This window comes from Chanodichthys erythropterus, chromosome 11, assembly GCF_024489055.1.
Source record: "Chanodichthys erythropterus isolate Z2021 chromosome 11, ASM2448905v1, whole genome shotgun sequence".
Lineage (NCBI taxonomy): Eukaryota > Metazoa > Chordata > Actinopteri > Cypriniformes > Xenocyprididae > Chanodichthys > Chanodichthys erythropterus.
In genome coordinates, this window is record NC_090231.1 from 26,498,302 (window position 1) to 26,514,475 (window position 16,174).

At 36.4% G+C, this 16,174-nt stretch overlaps 1 protein-coding gene across 1 annotated transcript in view; it reads right to left on the reverse strand.

The window, feature by feature from the left end:
- ptprn2 (protein tyrosine phosphatase receptor type N2) overlaps positions 1-16,174 on the reverse strand; it is a 218,961-nt gene that overhangs the window by 17,646 nt on the left and 185,141 nt on the right. The window contains exons 13-16 of the mRNA XM_067400639.1: positions 15,418-15,633; positions 11,438-11,650; positions 3,503-3,650; positions 3,144-3,217 (exon numbers count right to left, since the gene is read on the reverse strand). Coding sequence (XP_067256740.1) covers positions 3,144-3,217; positions 3,503-3,650; positions 11,438-11,650; positions 15,418-15,633 — 651 coding nt within the window. The remainder of the gene's footprint in view (positions 1-3,143; positions 3,218-3,502; positions 3,651-11,437; positions 11,651-15,417; positions 15,634-16,174) is intronic.

Below are 16,174 nucleotides of genomic sequence, written 5' to 3' on the forward strand. Positions count from 1 at the left end.
CATGCTATTTATCAATTCTTATTTAATAAACTACAAGCTGTGATGACCACAATTCACAATTTGTCTGAAGTACAGCATCCGGTCTTCCACTCTGACCATTAGTGCACACATCCCACTATCTGTCCATCAAAGAACATAACTACCATTCATTAGGTCTAAAAGAAAAAATGAAGCAAACACATTTTATATATATATATATATATATATATATATATATATATATATATATATATATATATATATATATATATATATATATATTTCATTGCCTGCAACACATCCTCATTAGAGAAAGATATTATTGTCTAGATGCATTACAGGAGAACATACTCCTGACCCGAAATGTCTCTTTATAAAAAAGAAAAGAAAAAGGGAAATCTGTCATCAGGTTGGAATGTGTCCATTTTGAGCTATAAAAAAAGCATGTTTGCTGTAAGGAGGTAAGGTATGCGGTCTTGTTAGGGGTGTCAGACCTGAGCTTATTAAATGATGGAAGGTTTAGAGAGTGGACGAGACTCTAACACAAGCTCCAAACACTTCCAGAGTTGCTGCTGCTCTTTCATGTGCATGTGTGTGTGATCTTGAAGCTTCAAGCTTAGGTCATTTAAAAAAGCATAGTACTGCTGATATATGTGGCCATTTTCATGTCCAAAATGCTGATGAAATGATTTGATGAAAAGTTCTCCAAGCTGATCAAATGCTAGAGCCGTCGTTGTGAGTGTGTGCTTGATAGCACGTATGTCTGTCTTTGTGAGTGCGTTTGGGAGTATGTATATCTTTAAAGCACAAAAGCCGATCACAAAGCCTTTCAAAACTTTTGCTAAAGTAATTGCATGGTTCAGTACTTCTGCACTAATTTCTCTATAGCTTCACAAAAAGATCAAACACCACTGCATGAGAGAGACAGATTCAAACCCCATGGTTACAGTGAATGACACGCACACCCATTAGCATGGCAGAAAATGGATATAATTGCTTTGCACAACCTTAATTGTTGGCAAGAGCAATTTAAGGGTAGAACAATTATATATACACAAGCTGGCTAATGCCGGCAGTCTATATGAAACTGTTTTTTGACTACCCACTCTCTATAAAGGGTGTTATTATAGTCGATTTGTCATTTCACACTCAAGAGAGGTGATCATGCTCTTAAAGTCTAATTACTTTAAAAAAGATCTGAGATTTTTATCAGTTTATCAGTACATTTAGCATCCTGTGATGCTCTATATGGGGAAAATCTCAAAGATATGAGCATAAGATGATATTATAGAAAAGTGTTTGCAGGATACATTTCCTTGATATTTTGTATAGCAAATCAAAATTATTTGGAGTCAAGATTAATAGAATTAAACACAGAATGTAATATTTTATTCCTGCTTTAATTTACTCAATATTACTGAAAAGGACTCATGTTTCCCCATTTATGAGAAAGATGCGATATCATCATCCAAAACGCTTTATCTGTACCTTTTTCATGCGTATATTTGAAAGAGAGAGAAATGGAGAGCCACAGCATAACACAACACCAAAAAGTCACCAAAACTGGAGGAGAGGGTGTTGGTGTGAGGAGGTTGTGAAAAAATATCACGAATGATTTACTTTGAGGCCTTTTTCTTTCTTGCAACTAATGAGAAAGAAGCTACAAACATTGACAGACATAATTATCACAGTTTTTGAAACGCACATTGCCAAATCCCTGCTGCGCTTTAATTACCGCGCCTCCATGCATTTGTCTCCGCACCAGCGGATCAGTGCACCCAACCCCGACTGCAGTGCGAAACCCTCGGGGAGGGAGGGCTGACTCGCTTGTGCCTTTTGTTTCTTCTTTTGACGAGTTCGAGTCCAAAAATAACAGCATGTAAAAATGACTCAGTTTGACTTTCTCAGTGTGATGTTGCTGCACACATATTATACTGATTAACATTATGTGTATGTACTGATTAAGGGGCCAAAACAAAAATCATTGTGTCTGTTAAAAAAAAAAAAAAAAAAAAAAAAAAAAATCACACAATGCTTGTTTTTAGAGCTTGTATTATATTATGCACACAAAATGCTCACATTGATAGACAAGACTCCTTCCTTTTCACTCACAATCTCTGCCATAGTGAAATGTTTATTTTTTTACTATTTGAACCTACTTGAGTAGTGAGTATTTTTTCTTTTTTTTTCTCAGTCTCTTTGTGCCTGTGACTCTACATATATATAAAAGAGCATATTTAACAGTCTGAGAAAGGTCACTGTTGATTGACAGAGGACAGATGAGGAGGAGAAAAGGGGAAAATACTGTATCTATGAGCAAAGAAATAAAATATAACAGCAACCCTTAAAGGTTTAGTTCACCCAAAAATGAAAAAAAGTCATTTATTACTCACCCTCATGTCGTTCCCGTAAGGCCTTCATTCATCTTCAAAACACAAATTAAGATTAGATTAATGATTAAATCCGATGGCTCAGTGAGGCCTGCATTCAAAGCAATGACGCTTCCTCTCTCAAGATCCATAAAGGTACTAAAAACACATTTAAAACAGTTCATGTGAGTTCAGTGGTTCTACCTTAGTTTTATAAAGAGACGAGAATACTTTTTGTGTGCCTAAAAAACAAAATAACGACTTTTCAACAATATAGTGATGGGCATTTTCAAAACACTGCTTCAGAGCTTTACCAATCAAATCAGTGACTCGAATCTCCTATCAAACAGCTAAACTGCTAAAAATGATGTGACTTTGGCACTCCGAGTCACTGATTCGATTCGTAAAGTTGAAATCGGCCCATCACTATATTGTTGAAAAGTCATTATTTTGTTTGTTTTTTGGCGCACAAAAAGTATTCTTGTCGCTTTATAATATTAAGGTAGAACTACTGTACTCACATGAACTGTTTTAAATATGTTTTTAGTACCTTTATGGATCTTGAAAGAGGAAGTGTCATTGCTTTGAATGCAGGCCTCACTGAGCCATCGGATTTAATAAAAATATCTTAATTTGTGTTCCGAAGATGAATGAAGGCCTTACGGGTGTAGAACGACAAATACTGTGTTACTAAAAGAGCCTGTGCTTCAGTCACACAAGCTACCTGTAAAGCGGTTTTCACTTCCTATAATGCACATGTGTAAAATATGTAAAAAATGAGTTATAGCTACTTACAATGGGACTCGCGTTGATGTAATCAGATCTGGATTGGTTATTCTCTGGCTTGAGGATGACTCTGGAGTGATCATCTATAGTATTCAGGGAGATAGACAGACAGGGGGTGATGAACTACTAGAGCATCAACATCTTTATAACACACTTGTCTTAACCAGGTGCTTATTTCTTGCTTTTATAAGCTAAGAGAGTATACACAGTTCTGATCAGTTTATGATTAGAAGAGGCCATTGACTTGCTTAATTGATGAAAACAGAACGCAACCGCCTGTGACAGGCTGTGCTTTCGTCCTACGACATAGTGCACAAGAAAACAAATAGAAATTCACTCGAGGCTGATACAATTTGCGAAACACTCACACACAAGGACGCCGTGTGGGCGGTTGCGCTGGACATTCTGTTCCTCCTGACCCACCGCACATGCTGCTGGCTCAGCCTGGTAACTACAGAGAGCCTCCCACTCCTTATCCAAACGATCCTTATTCTGCAGGTGATCCTCCATATACGACTGCACAAGACACACGGGAGAAAGACACAGACACACAAGTTGCTCACAAGGTCCTAATGATGATATGGTGAACATTTCCTGTAACATGCATAACTCAATGAAAAATAATAAACATTTCAGCCCAGACAATATATGAAAGCATGATGCATGTATAAATCTGAGGATTTTAGTTCAATTCAGGGTAACATTTGTTGTTTATACAACGCAAACAAGAGCATGAAACCATATTTCTTGTGCTTATGCGTTTCATGTCCCATTTGCCTTCCCGTGTAAACGTTTTTGAATTAAGTCTCCTTCCTTCCCCTAAATCCGGCGAGTAAAAAAAGCTCCATAGCAAGTTTCAATTCGTCTGCTATAATCCAGCTTTACCTCCAAGGCCAACCTATCGCTTTCTGTGCTTTCTTTCTTCCCAACAATACAATCACTCACCTATCCACCTTCAGACAGACAAGAGCTCAAACCCGCTCAGCACGGGAATCGTAGACAGTAATCCTAAACATGCACCACAAAGGAGGAGAGAGAGAGAGAGGTAGAGAGAGAAAGGGGTTTTGCAGGGAGGGGGCTTGTCCTGACAATCACACATGCAATTAAGACTCCTGAAAGGCCTGGGCACGCCAGTGCCTCTTCAGCCTGCTTCAATCACTCCTTTTCACTGCTTGCACAAATGCTGATAAGATTGTCTGCGCTTAAGCCGCCTTCCCAAGAAGCCCAAATTGAATTCAACTGAGACAAAGGGGAGTGGAGAAAGAGAGAGAGAGGGAGAGAGAGAGACAGAAAGCTCAGAGGACTGTGTCGCTGGCCAGAGTGTAAGAGCGTAAGTGTTGTTTGGCGGTTGGTGTCTTGTTTTTTGGATGCTTATTTCTGGCCTCCCATTGTTAACCAACAAGAAGGGGGTTACCTTGTGCATGTGGGCATGTGAATGTGTGTTTATGAGTCTATTGTGTGAAAACAAATTACACACTCATAACCTAATGTCAAGAATCCTCTTGGCCCCATACACAGACAGCAATCCGTAATTTCACAGGGCTCTGACACACATTGAAATGTTCCTGCATGCCAAAAGTGCTATTATAAACATATTTCTTAAATGTACAATTCGTGGAACTTCAATGTCTTCATGTATACCCATATCATGGCTATATAAACATTCTCAGATATATTTTATTTCTTGCTTGAATAGCATATTGCACTCTTCTGAACATTAGGCTCGTGTGTGTGTGTGTGAGAGACAGAGATCTTGTTTTAAGAGATGATGAACCGTGTGACAAGTCGCTTAATAGAAGACATTATGGTTCATATGGAATTCATGATTTAGTGAAGGAGAAATGACTTTGATTAAATGCCACTGTAATAAGATTAACTCAAAGAGGAGAAAAATGTGGCCAGTGGCCAAGAAAGTCTAGGTGTCAGAAGGCTTTCCTTTTAGTCTAAGGACATAAATACCATTGCTTTCATTTTAGAGTATATTATTCAGATTTTCCATAAAACACTAGATTTTTAATGTTTTTGAGAGAAGTCTCTTATGCTTGACTAAGCTGCATTTATTTGATCAGAAATACAGCAAAACTTAATATTATGATCTACAGCATATATTTATTAAATAAAAGTATATTATTACAATTTTAAAAATTTTGCTGAAATCATTCTAATATGCTTTTGTGCTCAAGAAACGTCTTCTTATTATTAATGTTGAAAACAGTAGTGCTGCTTAATATGTGTGCGATAGGATTCTTTGATTAAAAGAATGTGAAATAAAGAACGTTTATTTCACATATTATTATAAAAAATCTTTTGTTACATTATAAAACTCCTTATCACTTTTGTTCAATTTAAAGAGGTCATGAACTGCATTTTTTTACATTTTATCCCACTTATAATGTTAACAAGATTTTCAGATCAAAAAATATCCTAATTAAGAAGTAATAAGATATTTTCTATCCTGTTTTTGACCGTGTCTTTCAAACACTCTTTTGATAGGCATGTCACATTCAAGACTTGGAAGTAAACGCCCACTGCTATGATTGGGTAACAGTTTTGCATATTAAAATAATTTCAACGTCTCCGCCATTACACGTGGAATTGTTTTGAAAACTTCTGAGTTTGAAAAATATCTTGTTACATAGCTGAAACATTTGCCAACAATGTGAAACATTTATGTGTAGTACATATGCTTTATAAGTCTTGGTTGTAGCAAATAAAGTTTAAGTACTTGGAGTTGTTATAATTGACGAAGGATAACTTAAAGTGTTTTGCATGAACAGAATTATGAATGAATGTACCATTGTTTGTCATACTGTCATTCTTATATTCGCAGTTCATCCTTTACGACAAAGTGAAAAACATACACATTGTCATTTGCAGTGTCGTGTTTTAAATAAAATGAAACATCATGTGAGGTCTTACTGAAGAAAAAACAAGGTGTCGCTCACTGAAGCTTTTATTCAGGATTACAATGGATTTTATAGATCAGGGGCCGTTTTCACAAAACATCTTAAGGCTAAAAGTAGCTGCTAACTTGCTGATTTAGGAGAAACCCTTAAAAATAATGGGCGTGTCAGTCCTAATTTTAGGAGTCCTTAATTTTTGCTCTAAGAGTATTTCACAAAGCATTTTAGCACTAAAACTATCTCCTAAGTCTTTGAAAAGTTAGGAGTAGTCAAGAGGACTCCTAAGTCACTAAGACCAAATCACAAACAGTCCTAATCCACCCAAAGACACTGAACACCATTGAGGCAATTGCGATTGAGCCTTGGGTGCTGAACTTTTTCTTCATAAATGCAATACAATTTGATTTATAGATTTGAATCTACAATGAGACGCCAAAAAAAAAAAATCTTTAACAAATAAATAAATATTGTCTGATTACCTGTGGCAGTGGTTTTACAATTAACTGTATATACTAGTTTAATTAGTGACACTTAGCCTATTTTAAAACCTTTATGGCAACAATGGCAACATTTTATTTTGACTTTTTAAATAAAAAAATATTTATATGAATAGGTTTAAAATACAAAATTTGTATTTTAAAACCTTTATTTTTCATTCTACAATATTTCTATGATTAAATTGCTGACTCCTCCCCCATCAGCCAATCACTGTGTGTATACTCCATAGCAACGAGGTCAACCCCGCCCTTACTCTTAGCTTAAGACTTCAGTCTATTCCTTAGTAAAAGTTTGTCTCAGCAGCTTTGTGAATAGGTTTTAAGAGAAAACTCTTAGCTAAGAAGTTTTACTGCTATTTAGGAGAACTCTTAGTGGTAAGATAAAATGTTTTGTGAATACAGCCTCAGAACAATAACAAAAGCAGCGTTCTCTACGTGCTTTCTTCTGTATCCGATAATCCAACACTTTAACCCCATAATTGCCAAAGCAAAGGAAAGAATAGCAAATCACAACTATCACAACTATTCACAGTTTGACTGTGGCCCTACAGTATAAATACTCAGTACATATCAAATGTTCTGTACAAAGCAATAGTGGCAGATGGTAAAAACATTGTTTCTCATACTTGTGTGTTGTGACAATACTGTCGGATCAATATAGTCATCGCTGCATCTTTTATTTTCAGTCTATCTGAAATGTACCCTCACTAAAATGAAGCGAACAATCAAACAGTGTCTTACTGACGCAATCTGGAACTTCATTAAAGTAAAGTCCATCCATGCTTTCTTAATGTTAAGATCACAAGGAAGGCAATGTAAAGACTGTGTTTTTCCACAACTTGGCACTACAAAACGTCTTGTAATCCTCAGAGGCATCTCTATGGTTTTGTTGCTGGAGTAATCCTGTGTTTGCGTCTCTCGTATTTACTACTACATGACATGAGCAAATCTGAGGGTGGGGCTGATGTAGAAGTAGACGTTGATTTTCTTTTCTTTTACGTCATAAGGTGACAAAATCCATTACGAGTGGTTTGGGCAGCTTGGTTTCAATTAAAGCTAATGAGGAAGTTTTGAGTTCTGAAAATTACAGGATAGTTTTATAGTAAAATGACCTTTAACATGTCAAAAGATCAAGGAAAATCTGATTTCTCAATTCATGAAACCTTTAATGCATCCTTGCTTACAAACAATTTTAAATCTTACTGACCACAAACTTTTGAACAGTAGTGTAAATACATGGAAAAATAAAATAAATAATTAAGAATTCCCACAAAATAAACATACTAAGTCGTGATCTCTATTGGCATATTGCAACTTAATACCAAAGCACATTTCCACAAAACCACTGCCATATTACCAGCATAAACCAGGACAGGCAGCTGCACTTAAAATGTTCTCATCCTTCAAGCAACATATCACAAGAGAAACAAATTACCCAGCAATTAGTTTACTTCTGCCTGAGTGCGGTGAGTGGACAAACAGCAAATGTTAGTGGTCACATATGGCTGTTATGAGGACAATTTGCTCTTCTCAAACATATACAGTATTTGACCTTCTAGACAAAAGTTTTTCATTTTTTCCCTCTTAGTTTTTCTTATGTTACAGATGGTTGATGGAGCATCTGCCCTATGTGTGTGTGTTTCTGTGACAATATGTAACAGTAACTCTCTCTATTTGCCTTCTCTAATACCACCTCTATTAGCAAGATGATGCGTGATTTAATCAGAGACAGAGGGATTTGGCAACTAGCCAACCATTTAATCACTGAGGTACTTCTCCCTGACAGACAGCAGACCATTTTCTCTCCTTTCACACTGAACACTGAACCCCCCTCTTGTCTCTTGGAAATGCACATTTAACAGTAGCTTCAGTTGACAGTAGCAGTATATTAAGATGGGATGCAGAAAAAAGTAATATCTGTAAAAATTTAAACAACCTAATTTTTATAGGGTAAAATTTAAATATTCTTACTGAGTTAGAACTCTTCTCTTATTAAAATTAACCATTGGTCACAGGAAAAAGCACACATGGCACTTCACTACCATGGTAAAAAGTAATGGTTTATATGGTATCTAGAATAGTTTTATGGTATTTTGTATAAACACATTTAGTATAAACAACTTGTGATCAGCCCACAGACCGGACTTTGGACACCCCTGCCCTACACTAACTCTACCCCTAAACCTACCCATCACAGAAAACTTTATGCATTTTTAGATTTTCAAAACACATCATTTAGTATGATTTATAAGCTGTTCTCCTCATGGGGACCAAAAAAAAAAAAAAAAGTCAGAAAATTTACATTTGGTCCCCATAATGTAGGGAATGCCAGGCGCACACACACAGATGCGCTTTTGTTACTTGCGGCGACATTCCATAAGCGTAATGGTTTTTATTCTGTACAAACTTTTTTTTCTATCCCCCTACTCTACCCCTACCCCTAAACCTACCCATAACAGGAAACTACACATTTTTACTTTCTCAAAAAAAAGAAAAAAAAAAAAACACACATTCTGTATGATTTATAAGCCTATTGAAAAATGGGGACATGGGGTAATGTCCTCATAAGTCACCTTCTCCTTGTAATACCTATGTCATACCCATGTCATTATACAAATTTGTGTCCTGATATGTCACAAAAACATGCACACACACACACACACACACACACACACACACATCCTCAGCATATCAAATATTTGTTGCTCTACCACCAAAAAAATAGAAACAACTGTGTATCTCACCCTCATTATCTTTCACTATGTCCATGTTGCACGCATGAATAATAAACACACAGTGCAGTGGAGCAGCAGCAGTGAATTGTGGTGCTGTCCAAGGTTCTGAATTAGTTCTTTCTGCTCCTGCAGCAGCTATATATAATAAAAAAGTCTGGGCTAAATCTCAGACTCTTAAACCAATAATGTGTCATAATATATGATTTGAGCCTCACATCGTATGCATACAAAAACATGTAAACCTGACCCATTTTATGTACAGAAACAATATCTGTAATAATGTATTTAAATGTGATGAAAACTATGACTGTAAAAGACAAATGCAGTTTTATAGATCGAATAGGCCTTATCGTAGAGTATGCTAGTAGATGGAAATAAAATACACAGCATATATTAAATTAAAGGGGGAAAAAACAAAGCATGGGATTGTCAAGAGTATGAGCCATATACTGTATATGACTCTGAGGCACCATATGAGGCTGGGCTATGGAGAATGCATTCTCTAGCTGTGCTCCAACCTGAGGGGGGATGAAAAAGATGCCTTATAGAAACCTGACATACTGAGAGATTACGCTATCAGAACAGTTATTATTTCATAACCCGTCTTTGATTGCATCCATTGAGAGATTGATGGTGTACATGCGCTAACCTCTGATACATTGCACTATGGTACTGCAGTCACTTCTTAGAGACAGAGTGTGATTTTGAGATTTTCTGTAGCATATCGACCAATATGGATTTTTTTTTTCATGGATGACGACAATATCTTAGAAAGCAGGGTGACCATGGTCGATATAAAGCCGATATATAATACTATTTATTTAAATAAAGATAGTAAATAACACATGGTGCAATTTCATTTTTATTTATTTTACATTCTATTTACTAAAATTAAAAATAAATTTGAAAAACGTATTGTTAATTTGTAAAATAATTCATATTAAAAAATATCTATAACTTTAAATAGCAACTTTTTGATTCTGTAATACTATTATAGTTTTTTTTTTTTTTTACAAATAAAGAAAGATTTAAGAAAGACTTGTTCAAATGATATAAACAAGTCTTTGTTGAATGCCAATGAAATATGAGAAAGTATTATAGTATTTACCTTTCTATTACTATTGAGAGTAGTTTTTCATATACCATTTACTTTGTTTTACATTACTACCTAATAATTTATTATTAACAAAACTTCCCGCATGTCTGCACTCAGGTGCTGGTGTTCTCTACACTTTCAAAATAAAAGTCCCTGCGCTGTCAAAATAAAAGACACACTTCTGACCCTTAAATGCCAAACTGAAAAACATATATGGCTGATGGTGATAATTAAGAAATGTCAAATATCTGAGATATATCAGTCGACCACTGCGTATAAGCATTACTGCACTGTTCAGAGTACAATGTGCATTTATACATCATAATATTGGCAGTGTGCATAAATAGTTTCCAAGGTTGTACTAAATAAAAAACTAAAAATCCAACTGTCTCAAACATCTATAATTATCTCATAGCCTATGAAAGTATACTGCCAAGCATTTTACTATCCTTGCTGAGTGTCTATGAAGACAACATGGTCCAAGATGCTTCAAATTAATTAATTAAATAATTACTACAGAACTTTGCAAACTTCTGAATGTTTGAACAATAACTCTGTAGATGTACACTTCAGCAGATGCATATCTGCCTAACAACAAACATGATTTTATTAGCTGTTGAAAAAAAACCCATCTCAATAAGGGCCATCCATTACAGCAAAACACAATACGCTAAATCAATCAACTCAGTGGCTGTCTTTTGCTCCACTGTTGGATGTATGATAGATTCTCTGCTCGGTAATGAACATAACGCTACCAGGCACCTATCAGTCTTTCCTGTCGAAGCTGTGCTGAGATGAATAAAACAAAAGTTGGGACGAAATTAAAACAATCCATTGTGTCAGAAAATCCAGAGACCATGGGGCCCTGCAGTTTCAGAGCTAAAACAAACCTAAAATCTAAAATATGTGACTGTGATACAGGTGAAGGAAAAACAAGAAGAGAGAGACAGAAGGAGAGGCACATGTTTGGATATATATAGTATAGAGGGTAGAGTGTGTAGAGTATAAGGTATTGTTTTAATAGTCTCTTGGACTACGTCCTGGTTTCACATGCATATATTAAACTGTTTACCAGTATCATGTGACCAGTGGAGATGTCCATGTTGGTTTGGGTAGGCTCCTCACTCCAGGAGGATGTGCTACTGCGGGCTGAGGGACTCTGCATTGGTCCGTCACTGAACTGTGAGGACACGCTGTTAATGCGTGACGTGTGCGATGGGTGGAACACCTCTGATCGCTCTCCACGCTCTGATGTCTGCACCGCCATGCGCTGCCGACAGAGATCCTATCAAGAAAATGGACAAACATTAGTCTTATCTATGAACACATTATCTGGGGCAACTCATAAAGCTCTTCTAAAGAGTAAAATGATCAATCGCACAAACTATAGTATCAAAGCTCTGGTTATTATGCGTAGAGTATTATAACGGTTATTTATATAGGAAAATCATACAAAAACACAATGATACTGCATCAGGATTCTGGATCAAATAAGCTCTAGTTTCATTTATCTCCACTTTGCATCTCAGAGTGGGTTCATGATACAGCCAACAACATATTACATCACTGTCTGCTCTACAAGATGAAATCTATCAGCTGCATAAACTCACCAACCCACCAATGGAGCAAATAATTACTATATGCTTGCAGCCATTTTTAAACACAAGGTTCAATGATAAGGTTTAATTTTCTAAAATAATACATTTACATATATAATAAACCATACTCATGCATAATATTTGCTTACCTTATATTTATATAGTTGGAGTGCGTTAGTAAATTGTTCATAAAATGCCATCAAAAGCAACAGATTAGCAATCTATTTACAAAACCAGTAAAACTGAATGGAAAATCCAGCTCTGTCTCAGGATGTAGCCACTGCATTTGTCAACCAACCAGCAAACACTGTATTTACTGCTATATTCACAGGTCTTCATTTTGCCCTTAATAGCTACATTTCAGTCACTCACGTCATTCTGAAATTTTAACTCCAAGGTATTATCTACCATTTGTCCCTTCATTGAAATCAAACAAGGAAGCAGATTATTCAAACCACCTTCCCAAGGATCACTGACTCTATGAGGATATCAGATGAATATTTCAATGTAAAAGCTGAATTCTCTCAAGATGTGTCATTATATCCCTTCTAACCTGGCTCAATATATAATTGTTGCAGGCAATTATCAGTGGAACAGCATGCAGAACATTTCTTTACTACCTGACAGATATCACTGAAATAGGAGAGATATGATGTCTGCTAATGGAAAAAATGAATTCGGTAGTCGAATGCTAATGTTTAGTCAATCAGAAGACTTTGAGCTGCTCTCTGCCTGTCAGTCATTTTATGTATTCAGTTAGGTGAAATCAGGATTGATCTTTGGGGGATTTTAAAAAGTGAAGGGGGTAGTCTAAGTCAGTGACGGAAGTTAGTGAATAGACTACTATTGCTAAAAAAAAATAAAAAAAATAAAAAACTAAATTCTGACTACAAGCACTTTATAATATTTAACTTTACAAGAAAGCTATCAGCCATTTTCATGCAATTACCATGTAGGTTTATGTTATAAAGCAACAGCATTTTGTAACATTTTAAAAGCATTAAAAAGCTCCAATTTTATTGAGTAAAAAACCTCCTGCTCATTGTGCCTGGTTGTTATTCTTTCTACTCTTTCCCTCTTGCTTTACTTCCATTTTATTTACTCAAAGGTTAAACAGGCACAGACAGTCCCTTTCTGAAGCAGTTGCTAGTCACAACAGTGTGACCCCATCAAATGTCTAACAGTTAAAAAAGCGCCCAAATCAGAAAAGAAAAAAGAAAAACACCCAGCAGAGTGAGGCTGACAGGAGGGTCAGTGAGAGAGTGTGGGGGCTGGAGTTAGAAGTTTAGTGCTCCTCACTAATGGAGCTCCCCAGTGAGAGAAACCAGAAGGGAAGGTGGTGAGGGGCTAAACAGAGGCCACAGAGCTCTAAAACGAGCCACAGAATAGAGGATGGAGTTCACCCTTAACATTAATATCTGATCTGATGTCTACCATGAGTCAATCTAACTTAAAATTAGTAAAACTGCAAAAACATGTGCCAACTGTTAAAACAGTGCCCACTTCCTGATAAATCATGTGCATTTCAGACAGCACAAATTAATGCATACATTTGCTTCCCTTAATCAGTGAACCACTAAGTAGCAAAATTAATTACATTTGCATTTAATAATTTAGCAACCATATTTATCCAAAGCGATTTAAGAAAGAGCAAAAGAGAAGAATATAACTACAAAAACAATTAGCAAAAGAAATCTTGAGTCGAGTGCCCATTGAGGAGCAAGCAACTGTGTGTCTTGACTGTATAAATATATACTAAAAGTCAATGAATGAATGCATACATGTTCTTAGGTCTTTAACATGAACATTTATGCATTTGGTAGATGCTTTTATTCAAATTAACTTGTACATCATCAGTTTGTGTTTCACTGGTGTTGAATACATGACTTTGATGTTGCTCTAGTCTACCAGACATCATCTAGTCCTATAACTCCATCACAAAATTATATGATCCTTTAATGGCTTATTCTTAAAAAACAGCTTTTTTAAGAGTAAGTAAATGTAAGTAACAACAACCTTTTCATGTCCACAAAACAAAATGAACAAAATGTAAATCCTTTATAAGGAGTGTGTGGTAACAAAAAACTACTTCCCTTAATGAAAAATTCCTGGTGGATAATGTATTTTATAAGCATGGTTAGAATGTGAGGATCATGAACTGTATTTGAAGAACACAGAGAGCACTGAAAACTACAGTAGATTTGACTTTTTCCATTTTGGCATTAATGGTAGGCAAGATACAGATTAATGGTTTAATTTAAATTGCTTCAAAATGTAACTGTTTGTTCCTGTTCCACATTTGAGTAAAATAAATAAATAAGTGAGTGGAATAGGAACAAAACCAAAAAGTATCTTTGCAACACTTTAGCAAAACAAACAAACACAAAATCTTAGAACGAGAAACTTATGAAATAATAAGGTATTATCAAGGATATTAACAACAAACAAGTGTGAATATACATGAATGTTTGATGAAGGAATAAGAATAAAACTGTAAGAGTGTGTGTGTGTGTGAGTAGATGGGTGGCAGTGTGTGCTTTGATCTGCTACAGAATCATTGCGGCAGAACTGATTCTAATTGCATGTTTCACTGTAAGAGTCCCTGTGCACAAGACTGCATTCATTCCAGCTACAGCAGTTGGGAAATCCCTTACAACTACACAGTACGAGCCGTGCCTATGCCTTTAATCTTATTCGCTTATAAAAAACTGGCAGATCTAAAGGCCCGAAAGCACGCACAATATACTACGATACGACAACATTACACACAAATTAAAATCAATACAAAGTAATTAAAAGCTAAAATGAAAACACAGCAAAGGTGTCAAGATATAATGTGTGACTGCATCATAATAATATTGAGAAACACAGATTATTTTACCACACTAATAGGACCGACGTGTATGGAAGGGACTTCTCGACAAAGTGTGAGAGGTTTATTAAATATTGAAGGCGGGGGAGGAAGCCAAGCGCTTGCACCCTGCGATCCAGTCTCATTGAGTACAGCTGAGCCCAACACAAAATCAATAAGCCTTCACCGCAAGCCCTCCCTCCAGGAGCCGTGAAAGAAAGGTCAGACAACAAACTCATTTCCCTGCTAAAAAGGGCTCTGCCTCAATTAGGATTCATATTAAACACCGCTGTCGTGCAAGGACATCTGCGTCTGCTCCAATGGGTCATAATTAAGGAAAAGAAGCTTTAAATGAATTCCACTGCTTTTTTGTAAATGAGCTACAATAATTTCGGAACAATTAAGAACATTCATTAGACCTGGTGATGATCGCAAATATGGATAATGTTAATCTGAAGGTTTGCTGGATTGGAGGTGTAAATAACCTTGGTCGAGGACGACTTATTCAGTACATCCTAAAAACAGGACTGCTTATTCATGTTTATATGCACCGACTGTTGTCAGAGAAAACATGACTGGCTGAAATAATTGGCCTGCTCCTACCTGATAGGCTGCCGTGGCATCGTGGCCTGTGTCATTTCCCAAACCAACGAGCTTCTCCTTCAGCTTATGGTGGGAGCGGTGGCGCAAGCAGTACAGGGCCCCCGACATCCCCAAAACCGTGACAATAAAAACCATGGAGACCACCACCAGAATCAAAAAGTTGCCTGGCTCCACTTGACTGTTTTTGACCAGGGGGATGTGGTTTAGTTTGCCCCTCTGAAATTAGAACAGACAAGAGAAAGAAATCCTGATAAACATTGTGGATTAAAAACAACATATATAAACATTGTGGATTAAAAACAGTATATATTACATGCAACCGTTTTCAATAATAAAAATAATAAATGTTTCTTGAGCAAAAAATTAAAAAAGTAAAATACTGAGTCTTCTATATCACTCAACTGATCACAGGATAACAATGTCCAATTGGTGTTTTCATATGGTACTTTAAATTGGGTGCTTATATATTGCTTTTAATTATTAGTTGCTATACACACTGACGTACAAACACCTCAGGCCGACACTTGGGAAGTAAAGGCCCGCTCCACTCTTGCCTTGGCAGGTTGAAGCATGCCACCACAGAGCAATTAGGGTCGGTCCTCACTGTACCAGCTTGTTGCTAATTAGCCTCCAAGTCTTGGGTTTGGTTGGGATGGGGGAATTGGCTCAGACCTCCAAGTTAATAAAATGGGAGAGGGGCTAAGCCGAGGGGGAGTACCTAAAAGGTCCGAGCCCTGCTAACGTTCCACTGTAGAGG